Source organism: Notothenia rossii (assembly GCF_949606895.1).
Source record: "Notothenia rossii genome assembly, chromosome: 11".
Lineage (NCBI taxonomy): Eukaryota > Metazoa > Chordata > Actinopteri > Perciformes > Nototheniidae > Notothenia > Notothenia rossii.
In genome coordinates, this window is record NC_136910.1 from 40,083,570 (window position 1) to 40,102,483 (window position 18,914).

The 18,914-nt window shown below is 40.8% G+C and overlaps 1 protein-coding gene across 1 annotated transcript in view; it reads left to right on the top strand.

Moving 5' to 3' along the window:
• Window positions 1-18,914, top strand: part of ttc28 (tetratricopeptide repeat domain 28) — a 114,016-nt gene that overhangs the window by 87,390 nt on the left and 7,712 nt on the right. The window contains exons 9-26 of the mRNA XM_079658348.1: window positions 1,368-1,564; window positions 1,652-1,805; window positions 1,893-2,064; window positions 2,507-2,675; window positions 2,768-2,928; window positions 3,709-4,197; window positions 5,301-5,493; window positions 5,642-5,722; window positions 6,218-6,470; window positions 8,157-8,266; window positions 9,663-9,792; window positions 10,006-10,233; window positions 13,700-13,871; window positions 16,041-16,181; window positions 16,812-16,956; window positions 17,044-17,223; window positions 17,980-18,536; window positions 18,611-18,858. Coding sequence (XP_079514474.1) covers window positions 1,368-1,564; window positions 1,652-1,805; window positions 1,893-2,064; window positions 2,507-2,675; window positions 2,768-2,928; window positions 3,709-4,197; window positions 5,301-5,493; window positions 5,642-5,722; window positions 6,218-6,470; window positions 8,157-8,266; window positions 9,663-9,792; window positions 10,006-10,233; window positions 13,700-13,871; window positions 16,041-16,181; window positions 16,812-16,956; window positions 17,044-17,223; window positions 17,980-18,536; window positions 18,611-18,858 — 3,780 coding nt within the window. The remainder of the gene's footprint in view (window positions 1-1,367; window positions 1,565-1,651; window positions 1,806-1,892; window positions 2,065-2,506; window positions 2,676-2,767; window positions 2,929-3,708; window positions 4,198-5,300; window positions 5,494-5,641; window positions 5,723-6,217; window positions 6,471-8,156; window positions 8,267-9,662; window positions 9,793-10,005; window positions 10,234-13,699; window positions 13,872-16,040; window positions 16,182-16,811; window positions 16,957-17,043; window positions 17,224-17,979; window positions 18,537-18,610; window positions 18,859-18,914) is intronic.

An 18,914-nucleotide genomic window follows, 5' to 3' on the forward strand; every position in this document is an offset into this window, starting at 1 on the left:
CTGCTTTTCCCAGTATTGAGGTATCTATTAAAACTCCCCTGTGTTTAACTCTCTTAACTTTCCTGCAGCGCTGTGAACTGCTTACTGATAGTAGGAAAGACACATCATCACACTAAAAAGTTGGGATATTTCCTCATTCCTTTTCCCTGGATAGAAAGACATCTCCTCTGGATCTCTGCTATTCAAGATCCACAGCAGCTGCTATTTAGGATTTGTTGAATTTTCCCACTCTAGCTTTTAAATTATTTACTGCTCCATACTATATTTTATATGTACAGTACAAGTTCTTGCTTGTTGGGTAATCACTATCTCGGTGATCCTTTGGGGAATTGTTGATGTTCATCATGACTGCCATCTACATGCAGTGCAGCCTCTCTGGTTGATGTTTACTGCAAATCAAATTAATGTTGGATGAGCTCATCAGCATTGCTGCAGAATTTAGAGTTGGATGCATCAAACTTAAGTCACAAAAACAAGGACTTGAGTATTGGACTTGCCTGGTTTGCTAAACTAACTTTCTTAAATTACTTCAAATTTGACCTGGACCTGGCAAATGTCTTTAGACTCGACTTATGGTTGCCCAAGACTCAAACTGATCTCCTGCTGGACTTCAGGACTTGGTTGTTCTTTTCTTTAAGTACTTAAGACTTGACTTGGTCAAGTTTCAAATAATCAGAGTCTTCATTTGGACTTGTTTCAAGTGGCTGAAGACTTGACCCAAAATTACTTGAGATATTTAAAGTGGATTTTTCTCATAAGCCTTAAAAATTGCCCTGCTGTTGGATTGAGACTTGACTTGGACTATAAGCAAATTTGGGTCTTAATTTTTAATTTTTAATATTTAACTTGTATCAGAAGACTTTAAAATAAAACTGCTAATCACTCACCTTAGCTCTATTTCATTTCACTCAACCATCTGAAAATGAACTTATACTATGTTATGTTAATGTTGCTTAAAGGTAGGGTAGGTAATTCACTTCAGAAACACTTTTTGTTATATTCCATGGAATGCTCTTAACTGCCCGATAGCAATGAATAAATGAAATGCTTTGACAATAAATATATACAAATATTTCATCTGTGGAAGCCGTGGCGCTGCAAAAAGCAAGTCCAATTATCTGCCTCGGCCCGCGGCAGATAATTGGATGGCCTACCTGCCTGTCAGCCTTCCATCTCGTGCACAAACTTATCTTGTGGCCTCATTGGTCATGTGCGCGTTCGTGTGTGTTGGAGGAGGGGCTCTGTAAGGAAGTCTGAAGGAAGGGGCAGATTTTTTTTCGGTTGTGTACTTTCAAATTCTAGCTTACTCGAGCTTGTTTCTCCATTCTTACCTACCCTACCTTTAACAACATTTTATTTTTTCTCAGGCATCATCCACCAGATGAAGGGGGAGTATGACACAGCCCTGAAGCTCCACAAAGCCCACCTGTCCTTCGCCCAGGAGCTGAGTGATTACGCTGCCCAGGGGAGGGCGTACGGTAACATGGGTAATGCCCATCACGCACTGGGCATCCATGACCAAGCTGTCCGGTTCCACCGACAGGAGCTGCAGATCTCACTGGAGGTGAATCCCCGGGACTCTTCACCAGGGACATGTAGACAGTACACTCATGAGGTAAAAACAGATCAGTGAAATGTTTTTGTCTTTCAGGTGAATGACCGCCCGTCCCAGGCCTCCACACACGGGAACCTGGCTGTAGCCTATCAGGCGCTGGGGGCTCACGACCGGGCTCTGCAGCACTACCTTCACCACCTGACCATCGCTCGAGAGCTGCAGGACACTCAGAGCGAAGCACGAGCATTAGGCAAGCTAGACAGAGGAAGATGAATTCAGACAAATCATTGGGATTTAATTGATTTTAAGTTCTAATGTTTTATGTTTTATTTTCCAGCAAACCTGGGTAACTTCCATAGCTGCAGAGGGGAGTACGCTCAGGCTTTGCCGTACTACCAGCAGTACCTGGCTCTGGCTCCAGGCCTGCAGGACCTGGAGGGAGAAGGCAAGGTGTGCCACAACCTCGGCTATGCTCACTACTGCCTCGGACAGTACAGAGACTCTGTCAGGTCAGAGACTTCTTTCATCTCACACAACAAAGGTTTATAGGAAGGGCAAGAGGTTTTTTCAAGAGAAATAACGTCTTTCCTGTCTTTTTTAACTTCACAGACAAATTTGAATTTGTAGTTGAGAGGCCAAAGTTCAAAAATATATCAAATTAGGCACAGCAAATTTCGGGACGAGGCAGCTAAAATATTTCTGTTTAATTCGATGGTGCAGTTTTGGGGTTTGCCTATCTCCCTCAGACTTAACATTGTATTATCATAAGACACTGTCAAACTGTGGAATTAGATGACTGTTTAAACCTTAGGGTTACTTAAGTGGGAAAAAAAGAACAACTACTGTATATGTCTAGGTTTTATTGACTTGTTGCATACATTAACTCAACTCTATATATAAAATGTATGTCCACATACATTTAAATTCTTGTGTGTTTTTATCATTTCTCAGGTATTATGAGCAGGACCTGGCCTTGGCTAAGGACCTCCAAGACAAATTAGCCCAGGCTAAAGCCTACTGTAACCTTGGCCTGGCCCACAAAGCACTGGGGGAGTACAAGAAGGCAGAGGAGTGTCAGAGATACCTGCTCTCTCTTGCTCAAGCCTTGGATAACACTCAGGTCAACTACTACTACTGCTGTGTTCACTAACTGTAAAAACATAACCTGTACACGGGAAGTGGTTGTTAATCATGTGGTTGTATTGTCAGCAGGCGGTTTTCAGGGCCTATGGGAACCTGGGAGATGTATGTGTGTGTCGGGGTGATCTCCCAGGAGCTGTGAGGTTTTACCAGCAGCAGCTCAGTCTGGCTCAGAAGGTCAACGATCAGAAGATGGAGGCTGACGCTTACTCTGCACTTGGATCAGTTCACAGGTAATAAAGTTGACAGGTATCAGAAGGAGAATCAGAATTATATTACCAAGTAGATTCAAGATTCAAAGGATTTAATGTCATATGCACGTAAGCTATAGTGTAGAAATGACAATGAAAATCTTATGACCCAAGCTCCTCCAAAAAAGCAACATAATTATGTAATAAAATACTAAAATAAAATAAAAAAATAGTGCGAGAAGTTTATATACACGTAAATAGAATATGATATATACAAGAACAGAACAGAAAATTAAATATTTCACTAAGATGAAATGAAATAGGTAATAGTAGGTTTACTCACACGAGGAATTTTCGTTGGTATAAATCAGGAGTACTCAAACTTAAAAAAATTAAAGGTCCACTTGTGAATTGTATACAATGTCACTGGTCCGGATCAATGCCAGTAAAGTTTATTTTGTATAATTTAATTTTTTTACAATGGAACACAGGGTTCGGTCCGGATTGATTTGTAGTTTGGTCCTGAGTTTGAGAAGCCCTGGTATACTGTAAATGGTTCATACACAAAAAGGATACGTGGCACAAAATAGTACTAGAAGCTATTTTAAAAATATATATATTTTGAGGCTATTGTAAGACATTTAAAATAAAGATAATATTAACACAAAATATAAATATGTGAGAAACTCAGTACATTAAAATATGAAAAATACTATATTCAAAGTGGAGAGCTGTGCAGATTTAAAAAGAGGTAATGTGGAGCAGAAATGTAATCCTTACCTTCTCGCTTCTTCTTTTACCTCTCTATTGTCTCTTCTCTAGGATGCTCCGCCAGCTCGATACAGCCCTGTCCTTCCACAGCCAGGAGCTGACCGTGCGTAAGGATCTGGGTGATCAGCAGGGGGAGTGCCGTGCCCTGGGCCACCTGGCCGCGGTTCACATGGCCCTGGGAGACTATGCTACAACTTTCCAGTGTTATGAGGCCCAGCTCGGCCTGGCGCAGGGTCTCAGGGACGCCCGTCTGGAGGCCCAGGTTCATGGGAACATGGGCATCACCAAAATGAACATGGGGGTGTTTGAGGAAGCTATTGGATATTTTGAGCAGCAGCTGGCCATGCTGCAGCAACTGAGTGGCACTGAGAGCATGCTGGACAGAGGCAGGGCGTATGGGAACCTGGCAGACTGCTATGACGCTCTGGGAGACTATGAGGAGGCGATTCAGTACTATGAGAAATACCTGACAGTGGCTCAGAGTCTCAACCATGTTCAGGACCAGGGGAAAGCCTACAGAGGACTGGGCAATGCACACAGGTAGACAAAACGAAATGCACCTAATCGCATATTTCCTAAGTTAGATGTTAAGATCAAGACCACTCTAATATCTGTATGTAAATGTTAAGTTACAGCCAGCAGCTGTTTAACTAAACACATAAACAAAACTAAAGACAGGCTTTGAACCCTTTAATTACAAATGCAGGGTTCATACCAAAATGTGTAAAATAAGTAGTCCTGCCTCCCCCTTTTGTAGCTTTACATTTAAGTGTATTTCCCAAAATGTTTTACTATTTAGATTTGTTATCGTCCTACTGTATATAAGATGACTGCACCCACGTTGACTGGTAGTAAAATGTGCAGCTTTAAAAAAAACTTTAAAATAAATACTGATTTAAGGAAACTTTATTAAATGTTCCCTTACCGGCTAGAACAACGGCAAGTTAAACATCTAAAACTTGAAAAAGTTAGTCATGCCATGGAAGCAAATCTCTAACATTAGGTCTACATTTCTGTTAATATGTATGTTATGTATATCATTTGCTTTCCGATCAGTTTGGATGCCGGGACGACATTCCTCCAAGAATCTCAAATGAGCATTTCTTGCCTCAATCATAAACCTTTGAAATGAGCGCAATGAAAGTAATGAAAATAATCATAATTCACTAATAGTAAGAAGCAGCAGTGCTGATCGGAGTGGTTTCCTCGCTTTTTTCAGAGGTTACATCTCCACATTTCTCACATGAAGCCATACAAGTAATGTTCACTGAAGAACAAGGCTTAATGACGGGTTTCCTTTATCCATCTGCTGTAGTCTGTTCTGCTCTCTGGAGTGTGAATGAGACGGAAATGAGGAGAGGAGTCACTGTTTTTTCTCATTGAATACAGCCTTTGTAGGTGTTTCAGTTTTTTTTGGAGGATACAGTACTGAACTCTTTTCTAGAGTTTCAAAATCTACATTATTCTCCTATTTCCCTTATTGTATGCTTTCATTAATTGGCCATATGGGTCTCTCTCTCTGCCGAGAAAAACACATCGTATGGGTTTAAAAAAACTTGAAGTACGTTTCATTCAAGGGTTTGATAGAACAAATAAAACACAAAGAAATTATGCTCAGGCCTTTTGTTTTTGTCTCTCTTCAGGTCCATGGGTAGTCTCCAGCAAGCACTGGTGTGCTTTGAGAAGCGGCTGGTGGTAGCACATGAGCTGGGGGGGGAAGGAGGGGGCAAGGCTCAGGCCTACGGGGAGCTGGGCACCTTACACAGCCAGCTGGGCAACTACGAGCAGTCCCTCTCCTGCCTGGAACACCAGCTGAACATCGCACGCACAGCGGGGGTGAGCATTTACCTGCAAAGTGTTCTTGTTTCAGCTGACGTCTTCACTTTCCGGCCCCTTTTGAATATGTGAAATATAACAACATGTCTCTTTATTACATGTATATTATGCACAGAAAAATATTGTAAATCCTTTTCTTAACCAACAGGATAAATCCCTGGAAGCAGAGGCAAGTGATGCTCTCGGAGGTGTTTATCAGCGGATGGCAGACAACGAGACAGCGCTACAGGTTGGTGTAGATCCAAAATACATCATGATTAGGTATTTAGAGGAAAAGTTTGACATTTTGTAAAAAAAAAAAGGCTTATTTGATTACTTGCCAACATTTTAGAAATATTGTACTACTCTTTTGCCTAAAATATAAAGATACAGCCAGCAGCTAATTATCTTAGCTTGGCATAAAGACTGTCCAACTTGCAGAAACTTGGCGAGCTCTACACACTGTTTTTTGTACAGACTACACACAAATACACATCTTGTGAACTTTAGAGATGCTAATAGGTTGATTTGTTTACTTTCTGAAACAGCCAAAATAGCCGTTTACCCCTGTTTCAAGTCTTTATGCTAAGCTAAGCTAGCTGGGAGCAGGCTGTAGCTTCATATTTACTGTACACACATGATAATGGTATCAAACTTCTCATCTAACTCTAAGCAAGAAAGTGCATTATCATAATTCCAAAATTGTCAAATTACCCCATGAAATAATCACACTTCCCTGCTACAGTGGCACCAGCGAGCTTTGGATATAGCGGAGCAGACGGGCTGTGTGAGGAGCCAGGGTCGATCCTACGGGAACCTGGGAATGACCTACGAAGCTTTAGGGAAGTATGAGCGGGCCGTGGTCTTCCAGGAGCAGCACCTGAGTGTGGCGGCACAAACCAACGATCTGATCGCCAAAACTCTCGCCTACGGGAGCCTGGGGAGGACACACCATGCACTGCAAAACTATGCACAGGCTGTGATGTACCTGCAGGAAGGTAAGAAATCCGCTGCAGAGCTACTGACTGGAGTTATTATAAGGTTAGCAGCATTGTAAAGGAACATTTAAAATAGTTTCCAGTATTTTAGTATTTATAGATGACTAAATAAGCAATATTTTTGTATTCTTTGATAATCTCCTTATTCTGGATTTCTCTATTTATTATTCTGTCGATATGGTGTCAGAAAAAAGTCAAGAATGCCTCAGACTATTTTTTTTTTAATTGTCATCTGCTTTTCTGAGTATCGACAAATTCATTAACTGACTCATTTTCAGCTGAAATCCCCTGAATATCTGTCAATGCCACACACAGAAAATGTTTCTACCTTGCCGAAAATTAGCTAAAGAGTGACTCTACATTCTGAAATTACTTTTTGGCTTGCGTCATAAATACCCTTTAGTACATTTCATATGTTCACCAGTGAATGATAGCCGCACAAATCCAAATAATTGATAATTATGACACTATGATATCTGATATGTGACAGAAAAGTTTCTGAATGCTCCATTAAACCACAGGACCTTATGTAATACTGATGGATTGAGAGGTATGTAGTCCCACCTGAATCAAGATGCAGCATATGATTGAAAGGATCTTTTGATTTCTGCATTTCCACTATGTTTAAAAGCAGTCTGTATTGCTGACACACATCAACAAACTCTCAACTTGATGAAATGGAGCGATAAAGTTATAGCAGTCTTACCATCGCCTGCAGTCACACACTCTCTGCAGAGACTTTTATCTACATGTGTGTTTCTTATTTTAAAGTCAGAGCTGTTTTATTGGCCTGAGAACATTGTGAGTTGTATTTCTGATACCATCCAGAAGCCTGAAGGGTATTCATGAGTCACAGGACAATAGAAAATCTGTGTTTTGGTGCTAACCCTCAGTGTTGTCCTTTAGGCAGCTTGTAACTTCTATAGCTAGAGTCTATTACACACACTTTTCTCATGGTTCTAGTTTTAAAACTGCTTCATTGTTGAAAATAATTTTCCTGGAGTTTCTTTCCACATTTAAATTTGCACAGATACAAACTAAGGCTGAGACAAAGTAAAAAAAAGAAGAAGCATGAAATGGATGTTTTGGTTCATTCATGAATTCCTCCAGGCTTCATCGGGCTTGTAAGACACGGTCACGGCTTGTCACTAAACTCACAGATCCTCCAGATTTTAATTGATCATTAACTCAACAAGCAGCTTGAAACTCAGCTCAGAGTTGAGGTAAGGACAGAGCTGGAGAAACATTTGTATGCGTGCCTCCAATTAACCTCACCAACCGATGGAAAGACACAGATACATAACATCACAGGGCGAGACGCAGAGAGAGAAGAGAGGCAGGCGAGACGCGTGAATCAAAACTCGATGTTTGAGGAGATTCTGCTCAATCTGTGAGCCTAATGAGAACTAATCACAACCCAACGCGACTCTCTGCATCTGCACAGCAGGGGAGATGAAACATATCTGAGACAAACTAAAGAGGAGAGGAAATATCTTTGAATTTGAGAAGTGGAATGAAAAGAAAGGGGCAGAAGAGGACAAGAGGAACAATGAGAGATAAAGAATGGCAGCGCCCAGGGCTCAGCACGGGTTGGATTCATGCAGCAACAGTTGTCATGGCTGTCAAATAGATGACGTTCAGAGAGGCCTGCAGGAACTAACGTCTGATCTCCTCTCTGATCCGCAGGTCTGCGCCTGGCAGAGCAGTTAGGGCGGAGAGAAGATGAAGCTAAGATACGACATCGCCTCGGCCTGTCTCTGTGGGCCGGAGGCAACCTGGAGGAGGCACAGCACCAGGTGTGTGTGTGTGTGTGTTGAGCTTTGTTTCACAGTGTACTTGATAACCTCTTATAAATCACACAACTCCAGCCTTAGCAGGTCTAATTGCTACATACTTTAAAACACCTGCGAGAGTAAACTGAAAAAACTGAAACGTTGAATTTAATTAAATGTATTATGTCAACAGATTTCACATTACTCTATTAGGTTAGTTTAAAGCAATAATATTAGGTTGAACCTAATTGAAAACTTTTTATTTAAAATTAATATTATTGCTTATTTGAACTAAATTAATAAAGTTATGTGAAAAAAATGTTGACATAATAATTAATCACTGAAAAATACTTAAATAATGTTAAGTTTAAATACAAAATAATAGGTTCTACTTAATACTATTGCTTTCGACTAACCTAATACAATTATATGGAACCTGTTGACATAAAACATTTGATTAAAGTCAATTTTTTCACTGTATAATAATAAATAAATATAATATTGCAAATTAATTATGCAGTGTAATCAACTTATAGTCATGCAAAAAAAGAGGTTGCTAATTCAAAACAGAAGCGCGGTCACACTTAAATTCAGTTTTGTATTTTAGTTAAATATTTCCATATTATTCTGTTACATATGAGAGGAAGATATTTAGCTGTTTACGTCACTGAATTCATCTCACAGCTATAGTTATTAGTTAGTGTGTTAATACATTTAATTAAATGCATTGTTGGAGATGCAAATGACAAATCTGTGTTTAAAGTAATTAAAATGAGCACCAACTCAACTGACTGGAGGACTGAAATGCTGTGAATTGATTCATATTAATGGTCCAATAATATAATACAAAATACAACATAATAAACTAACTTTCTGATACTTGCATAATGACAATGTTATTTCTTATACCTACAATACATAATGCTTTCCTTATGTACCTCTGTCAGATAGGAGAAGTAGTAATACCATTTTAAGTACCTTTATGATAACTTCTCCACTACTCTGTACAGCACACAGCCTATTATGATCCAGCTTCTACAATACTTTAAAAGCTAACACAAGTACCAATCCGTTTTGGCACGCTTTGTGTTTGGCTATTGTTTCCATTGTTTGATATTATGTGTAACCTTCCATGCCTAAACTCAGTTCCCAGTTTGTTAGAGTGAAGAAAAGTAGATAATCCATATTCTTCAGATGAATGTGATGAATGTGTATTTGTAGTGCCCCCCAGTGGTTAGCAATGTAACAACATGCTCTCCTAGGTTTGAAATGTTGCAACTAACAATTAAATTCTGCTCATTCTGCTTGAAATATTGTGTTTCATACAGCAGGGGACATACTGTATATTTGTGTATATTGAGCGCTGTAGTTATATGCATGAGTATCAGTGTGATGTATGTTTGTTTGCTGTTTGTTTCAGTTGTACAGAGCGTCCGTATTATTCGAGACAATTCGTCATGAGACGCAGCACAACACGGATTACAAGCTCTCTCTGTTTGATCTGCAAACCAGCTCGTACCAGGCTCTCCAGAGAGTCCTTGTCAGCCTAGGTGAAGTAACCTCACCTCCTGTGCTGATATTTTGTTAGTGTGAATCACAATCTGTCTGTAAGGTGTTCTCACCTCTCCTTTCTCACCTTCACACTTCCTCTCTGTGTGCCTGTTAGCGATGCACAAATTATCACCTGATATCTGAGTGCTAATTTAGACATTCTGTTACCCCTCTCAATTTCCTACCTATTAATCTTTCGTGTTACATCTCAGGCCGTCACGATGAGGCCTTGGCCATCGCAGAACGAGGGCGAACACGAGCCTTCGCCGATCTCCTGGTTGAACGCCAGAAAGGGAGCCAGCAAACGGCGAGCACTGACCCTTACATCCCAGTTACTGTGGAGCACATCCTGGAGACGGTCAACGGTCAGAGGGCCATGGTGCTCTACTACTCTCTGGCTGGAGGCTTTCTGTATAGCTGGCTGATAGCTCCAGGGACAGGTACGCACGCACGCACGCACGCATGCATGCATGCACACTCACTCACTCACTCAGGAGATTGAAAAAGCTGTAAAATGTATATTTCATGACTTCTGGGTTTTCCAATTCGTATAGTGCCACCTTCAGGGCAAAACTTTAATTTGTTTGTTAAAATATCAAAGGTCAATTTCCAGATACCCTCGAGTCTTGTACGATAAGTGTTTCGAAAAAAGGTTGACTGGTTAATCTGGACATGATTTCAGTTTTCTCCTGCTATTGTGTACAGTATACATACTTTAGATTGAGTTCTCTTATAAATGTGTTCAATAAGAAAGTCTGCAGCCCTTTTAAATCAAGTTGGAAGCTATTATTTTTATTATTTGGTTTTCCAACATTTATTGGAAGGTAGAAAAACCCTGTTTAGTTAAGGAAACACATGCTCTGAATAATAAAAACAACATGCATTTAGAATTGTGCCAGAACCTGTTTTTTATTCATGTTGAAAGTCTCTAGAACATTGTCACATAAAAAACATTATGGATTAATTTAAACTTCTCCTTCTTTCACTTCTTTAACTCGTCTTCTCTTTTTAGAGTCCAGTTTCATTAATCTGTCATCATTTTTGTCATTTAACAAGCCAGGACGCTGGTCCAGTTTCGGGACCCACTTTTTTCCTTCGTCAATAAATCTTGACCCAACATTTTGAACCACTGAAATCGATTCAACAAAGAAATCGTGATTTTTTAAAAAGTGAAGTACAGTGCATATATTCCTTATATCCCCTCACAGAACTTAACTGCTTATACAAAAAGTGTAATCTTATGATGGTCCTCAAGTTTCTAGAATCAAAGTTCAGCTGTGTAACATAAAAAGGCACACTTGTCTTGTACTCAATAAATAGGCAGACTTGGAGACAATCCAAACCCCAGCAGGGGGGTCTGTGGGGATTCTCCCCCAGGATATTTTTAGAAATACTAACATATAAACAACGCATTCTGGTACACTCTGAGAAGAAAATAAATAAATCTAATACTACCTGACATATTTAATAATATTTTATGCCATTTTTTGTTTTTCACTTTGTTCTGACAGCTGAACTTGCTGCTCCACACAGTGAGAAGAGTAAAGAGGAGATAGTCTGTTTGAATTACTTTAAATTGTGGAGAAGGGTAAATAGCCCCCCATTGTTCTGTGACCTGTCAATCATCAAACCGGGGGTCGTATTTCATTACCTGTTCATTTTTATCTGAAGTTGTACCCATGTGTGTGGGGGAAACTTCTGAAGCAATTGGAAACAGGACTCAGAGAGGCATGAGGAGAGCTGGAGCTTTGATGGCAAACACTGAGGGTTTATTTGGACTTACGGCCGGAGAATTGACAAAACAGGTGGTGTGTCACGAGCTGACACAGCGGTTGCCAAACCAATTTTGAAAAACTCTTCTGTAGCTCGAGGTTTTAACTAGTTCACAGTGTAATAATCAACATTCTTTAGCAGTGAGGCTAAACAATGATGGACCCTGAATCTAACTAGAGGTCTCGTCCATAGAAAAGAAAGTGCGCCAGGGAACCTACGTCCCTGAACAGTAAACTACCTCTTGGCGGCTTGTGCTCTGTCATAGACTGGCAACAACAATGCGCCCAAGCTGCTCCTCCTTAAAGGTGGGGTAGGTAATTTCGGAGAGACCAGCTCGAGTGCGCTAGATTTTGAAAATACACAGCCGGAACAAATCTGCCACTTCCTTACAGAGCCCCTTCCCCAACACATACGAACGTGCACATGACCAATGAGGGCACGAGATAGGTTTGTGCACAGATGGAAGGCTGACAGGCAGGTAGGCCATCCAGTTATTTTAGCCGGGCCGGCTAAAATGATTGGTCGTGCTTTTTACAGTACTACGGCTTTCACAGAAGAACATTTTTTATGGATTTTTTGTCAAAGCACTTAAGATATTCATTGCTATCGGGATGTTAAGAGCATTCCATGGACTATAACAAAAAGTGTATCTCGAGCCAGTTTCTCAAACTTACCTACCATACCTTTAAGACAGATAGCAATACCCAAGGCCGTAGAACTGAGAAAAGAGACAGTAAAGAGAAAAAAGGATGACCTGGGTCGAAGGTTGAATACCTAAGCAAATGAATCCCGAACACCATGTATAAAGAGTAGTTCTACCGCAAACTTGTTCTCCGTGGGGACTTCCGGCAACCATCTTGATTCTGATCGGCCAGAAGACTCGAAAAAACATCAGCAAAGATGTTTTATTGAAAAGATGATTTTTTTAAAGTAATTTTCTTTTTTTACTCGCATATCTGCGACCCGACAGTTGAGAACCACTGCACTAGAGTAACTTAAGTCTTGTTTCTGTATTACTAAAGTAATAGTTTTGTTACTGTCACTCTGCTCTGAATGGCTTTGCTTTTTTCTGACCAAAACATATAAATATTTTCTGGCTCCATGCATAAATAATGCTTTAGAGCTAAAAGCAGAAGTTGAAAAAGCCTTGAGCTGTGAATCCATTTAACCCCCTTGCCATTTCCAACGGCAAAACCTAATTCTGAATGACTGTTTTACATTTTAAGAAACAGTTTGTAGGGTCGAATTAAAACATGTTTATACAAGCTTAGCAATGTGTTAGTGAAACAATAATTGAGTCTGTCTTAAAAGGAGATCATTATAATGTTCGACTTGCGTATGCACAAAGCATTTGTGCATGCACTGCACAAAATAAAACTTTGATTTAACTCTCTAAAAAGACTGCAAAAAGAGAAGGTTTGGAAAGTGCTCAAAAAAGCCCCCAAAAATACTCTAAAGCACTTTACCAATTTCACAGTAGGACTGTTCTGAATGATAAAGTCAGTAAGAGTGGAATCTGGAATTGTGCCAGGTTCTAAGCGGTTGATTTCCATGACATTTACTGAGCTCAGTCTCCTCAGTGGATGAACCCTTTTATTTTGGTCTCCAAATGATCTTTTCCTCTTGCGCCACCCTCAGGCCAAAATGTCAACCTTGTGTGCGCACATCTCATAATCTAACTGTCATGACATTTTAGGACATTTGAGCACTGAAGGGGGAAAACCTTTGGATTTTAATCACTTTCTGACCTTAATGGACACATGACCTTTTCCTCCAAGGCCATCCCCAAGGGAACTTCACATTTGCAGCCTGATCACTTTGAGATTTTGGGCTTGCACCAAACATTGCAGCTTCTAATATGCAATTGCTACTGGAGTTTTAGACTTTTAATCTTGTCAATAATTAATATATAAGCTCAAATCTGAACTGCATAGTCAGTTGTAGCAATTTTGTATGCAGACTTTGTTATACAGAGCTGCACCGCCTGCTTTAATAAAGTGGATCCTTGTTCCAGTTTCTCTAATTATTCAGAGTCTTGTGCACACCATACAGTACATCTTTTAATTCATACGCAAGCAGACAAATAAACACAGTACAGCGTGCAGTCATTAATTCATGCTCTTCCTGCAACAGGTATTGTGAAGTTTAACGAGGTGTATCTCGGAGAGGCCGGAGTGGAGGATTTCCAGGATGGTGGTGGGAGCCCGCAAAGTGGAGGAGGAGGGGGGGGTGGAGGTCCTCAGTCCTTGGAGCAATACATCTGCAATGCTAGAGAGGCTCTAGGAGTGGACAGCCATTACAGCAGGTATTTTTCTTTACTGACACACTACATTTTGTAAGATGATTTTAGTCATACTCAACATAACACATTTGTCCAAATATTCAATAAAAGAGAAGAAAGACAGACATGGGGTCTTTTCATCTATTACTGTTAACAGGTCAATATTAGAATTTGTTCAATCCTTTCCCCTACATTCTAAGCTGCACTTTGTATTTTAGTACTAATTAGCAACGGTAGAATGTAGCCAGGTGCATTTACTCAAATTTGAAGTACTATGTTTTCCTCTACATATGTCTAAAACCTTAAGTTACTAGTTACTGCACAAATTAACACTTTTACATTAAGTCATTACTTGATAGTTTAAAATTAGCAATGATTTACTGTATTATAAAATGAGTAATACTAATCTAATGTTATAATATATAATAATATAACAGTCAAAGGGGACATTTTCCTGCTTTTAAAAACTCTAAGTACTTTTTCCAAAATGTCCTAAATACTTACATTCTTTGACTTTGACACAGTATTTTTACAGTTTGGTTAAAGTACATTTACTTAAATAAAAGATCTAAAACGTCCTCAACCACTGCTTATAAACAAATGTATACACACTACACTATACTAAAATGGCGAAAATGTTAAAAGGATATCTGTACTGCCTCATAGAACAGCAAGCTTTGCTGTAGACTCAGTCTTATTACTGTTCGTCGACACTCATTAAAACACAAAGGGAGGAGAGTGAGTAAAAGAAGACAGAGGAGGCGCATGCTGCATGTCATCTGTCTTCCTTTCCTCCTACTCTCTGCTGCCATATTTCCTTAAACTCAATTATCCTGCCCGCAACTTCAGGCCTTGGTTGGCACCACTGGAGGACTTTGTAAATCACTACCATATGTTGTGTCAGCAAATGTTCCCCAACACAAACTGCTCTCAACTTTCTGTGGAAACCACTGCAGTAGGGTCGCCGCAGCGAGTGTGTGTGTGTGTGTGTGTGTGTGTGTGTGTGTGTGTGTGTGTGTGTGTGTGTGTGTGTGTGTGTGTGTGTGTGTGTGTGTGTGTGTGTGTGTGTGTGTGTGTGTGTGTGTGTGTGTGTGTGTGTGTGTGTGTGTGTGTGTGTGTGTGTGTGTGTGTGTGTGTGTGTGTGTGTGTGTGTGTGTGTGTGTGTGTGTGTGTGTGTGTGTGTGTGTGTGTGTGTGTGTGTGTGTGTGTGTGTGTGTGTGTGTGTGTGGTGAGCCTCTATTTATGTATGATGATTACAAATCCTGCTCATCCACAGCGTAAAAGTGTTTGGACATATGCAGCATTAAAATGCTTTCCAACCCACCAGTGGAGATGTACTACCCTCTAGCATGTAGCAACTGCTATTTTCACACTAATTAAATCTCCCTAAGCTGGAAAAAGTGCAGCCAATGGACTACATAAAAAGTAATGGTGTTTGCTAATGGGGAATTTGTGCGATCAGTCCAGGACATTGTATCTGAGTCCTGTCATTGGTCTGTAAAGAGTCACTGCCAGCATGCTAAACATTACATGTTAAACTGCTTTCTGCATCCTATTTCCTCTTTACAATTACAATTTTTTTCATATTGATTCATAAGAAATTAAGCACACCCTTCTGTTTAGATTTTTGGGTCAAAACTGCTATAATGATAACATTCAATACTCTTGAGGTGTTTTTGCCTGGTATGAACACAAGCCTATAGGGACTAATGATAGCAAACTCACTGTAAGTAGGTACAGGGTGTGTTCGCTGACTTTTTCTAGTTAATGTTACACTACATTCTAAAATGTAAAATTATTCTCTAACTGCTCGGCTGAAGCTTACCTAACAACATGAAATAATAGATGCTAGAGGTTCTGACTGAAATGCATCACTATTCGTGCTTTGGGATACACGTTGGTGGTGATGTTGCAGTAACAATAAAGTAAATGGAATGTACTTATATGGTACTCTATAGGGTCTTTTCGACCCTGCTTTACAAACTACAAGTTATTCACCAATTCACTCCATTCATTCACGCAGAGCAGTACCACTTGCTCTAGGGTACCTATGATTCATTCACATTCAAACACTCAGGGTTATGTATCTTAACTGCACAGGCTGGGATCGAGCCCACAACCTTCTGGTTGAAAGACGACTGTACTTCCTCACAGCCCCAGTAAAGTCTGTTTGTGTTATCGTTTACTTCAAAGAGCTTGCTCCAGCAGTGAGACTGAAAGTGAAGCCGGAGATCTTTTAGAGCAACAGTTTGAGGAACTGAACAACAAATTGACGTCAGCCACCGACCCAACAGGCTACCTCCGCATGGTGTCCAGAAATAACATCTTTAACAGGTAAGACTTTTTTTTGGTTTTTATCTTGATTGATTTTTAACCGTGCTAGTGGCCTGGCTCTATGAAGGGTCAGATGGTTAGTCCAAATCTTTGGTCTAGACTCTAGACTAGAATTAAAATCTTTCAAAAATCATTGAATAGATTGCCATGAAATGTGTACAAACATTCATGTTCTCCAGAGGTTAAACCCATACTGACTTAGGTAATCTTCCGACTTTTCCTATTGAGCCCCTTGCAGATTGTTAACATCTTAACTATTGGTAGGATTTCCATGACCTATAGCACAAAAAACCCTTTTCCTCAAGATGAATTGTAATCATTTTTGTGATCCCTTCATATGACAAGGTCAAAAATGTCATCCAACACTCTGGTTTATGACCAAATACCTGCAAAAGTGAAGACATTACCATCCTCTTGAGCTGTACTTTGTTTTCGTTGCTAATTAGCTAAGATTAACATCAAAAGAATGTGAACATGTTAAACATTACTTGTGCTAGAAATCTGCATTTTCACTCCAGTGTGCCTCAGTACATCCTGACAGAGCTGCTAGCATTGCTATGGTAGCTTAGTCTATTTCATGTATTGCTTTTACACAGAGTTAATGTGTGTATTTGTATCTGTGTTTAACAGAAGCTGTCAGAGCATGACGAGTCTATACAGCGCCACAGTATCTCCAGTGAAGGACAGCTTACACTCTCCTCCTTACCGGCCGAGTACCATCAGCAAACCTCCTCTACGTGCCCTTTATGATTTACTTATAGCTCCAATGGAAGGGGTATGTATGGGTATAACATTAATCTGCATATTTATATTTCCCATTTTATGCTTTTTAATCTTAATCTCTCTCTTCTTCTGTCTCCAGGGCCTGATGCACAGCAGTGGTCCTGTGGGCCGACACAAACAGCTCGTGTTAGTTCTGGAGGGCGAACTGTACCTGATCCCATTTGCCTTGCTCAAAGGCAGCTCTTCTAATGAGTACCTTTATGAAAGGTTCAGTCTCATTTCTGTACCTTCTTTAGGCAGCCTGGGAACAACAATCAAGGTAGGCAAATTGCATCTATAACAATCTATTTAACCTATTATATGCTAACTTTCGCCTCCTTGTGTTACCAAGTGTTATTGTTGTTGTTGGTGCTGCTGTTCCAAAGACAACCTGACTTATTTAGTCAGGGAAAAAGCGGTGAATGCATTGAACTAGTACATTAATGTGTTTTTTAACTAAATTCCCAATGCTACTCAAAGAAATCACAATACCTCACTGCCACGAACACAATCACTAACCTTTTTTAATGTGTGAGGATGTTGAAAATAATCAAATTAGCGCATGCAAAGTCAAATATCATAGTTTTGTTGTTGTTATGTTAATGCTGGTGTGTCCTATAGAGAGAGTCGGAGGTTTTTTATTGTAAAGTGGGTGGGACTGCAGATAGACCCATCTTATTTAATTGGAAAAGAGTTGGCAAACTGCTCAGATTACACTGCATTTTGTTTTCCATGGCTCTGTGCTATAAATACAGCCTTTGTTTTCTGGGAGGTCGTACACAATGGCAAACAGGATAACAAGGTGAAAATGAGGCTTACATGGAACGAATATAGTAAAAACTTATTGGCTCATAATACTTAACTGCGACCATAGTCTTTAAGGTGTCAAATCAGTTAAAGCAGAAAAACTTGTGTACTGACACTTTAAACAATCGTATGGTCCCCCTAGTTTGGAGTGATACAGTGATTTGTTTAGTATTTTTTGGGGGCCTTTTAATATGTGGAAAATCTCAATCAATTCGTGTTCAACCCACAGCCTCATCCTCGTCGCGGTGGTCCCTCCCTTTGCTCAGATGGAGGTTCAGTGGCTGCTGTGATTGGTGCTCCTCGTCTGCCCTCCTCCGTGATGGACCGCTGGTTGTGGGGTCCCTTACCTTCAGCCCAAGATGAGGCTCTTTGGCTGGGGGAGCAGATGGGATGTCATCCCCTAACTGGAGCCAATGCCACAAAGGAGCGTGTGCTTGCCGCTCTCAGTCAGGCCGAGTGTGTTCACTTTGCGACTCATATCTCTTGGAAGCTCGCTGCTTTGGTTCTCTCTCCGAGCCAGGAGCATGCTGGGGGAGAGGGGGCGGGCGGGCGACCCAGGGAGAAGTCCCCATGTATGGGGTCAACCTCTGGTGAGACTGCGGGTCAGGAGGGAAAGATCAAGGGTTTGTTTCCGGAGAGACTCAGGGGAGCAGATGAAACGAGCGAGGACGGGGAGAGTTTGTGTGACATGGAGAGTGTGTGTGACGGTCCATCTCTTCATGACTTCCTCCTCACGGCTGCTGATATACTGGATCTGTGCTTGAACGTCAAACTGGTGGTTCTGAGGTAAAACTTTAAACACAAAGGTTTTATAAAGCCTCCCAAGGTTCCCCCTGACCTCTGGCTCCCTGTCCCCTCAGGTTGTACCCGGAGTCCAGCAGCAAGGTGACGTCTGACGGGCTGGTGGGTCTGACCCGGGCCTTCCTGGCTGCCGGCGTCCAGTGTGTGTGCGTCTCTCTGTGGCCTGTACCGATAGCTGCCTCCAAGGTCTTCACACACACCTTCTACACAGCGCTTCTCAACGGGACCAAAGCCAGCGCAGCTCTGACAGAGGCCATGAAGACTCTGCAGAGCAGCAAACACTTCTCACACCCCTCGAACTGGGCTGGTGAACACAAACACACATTAAACTCATTTTACAGAAAGCGGAAACCTGATTTACCA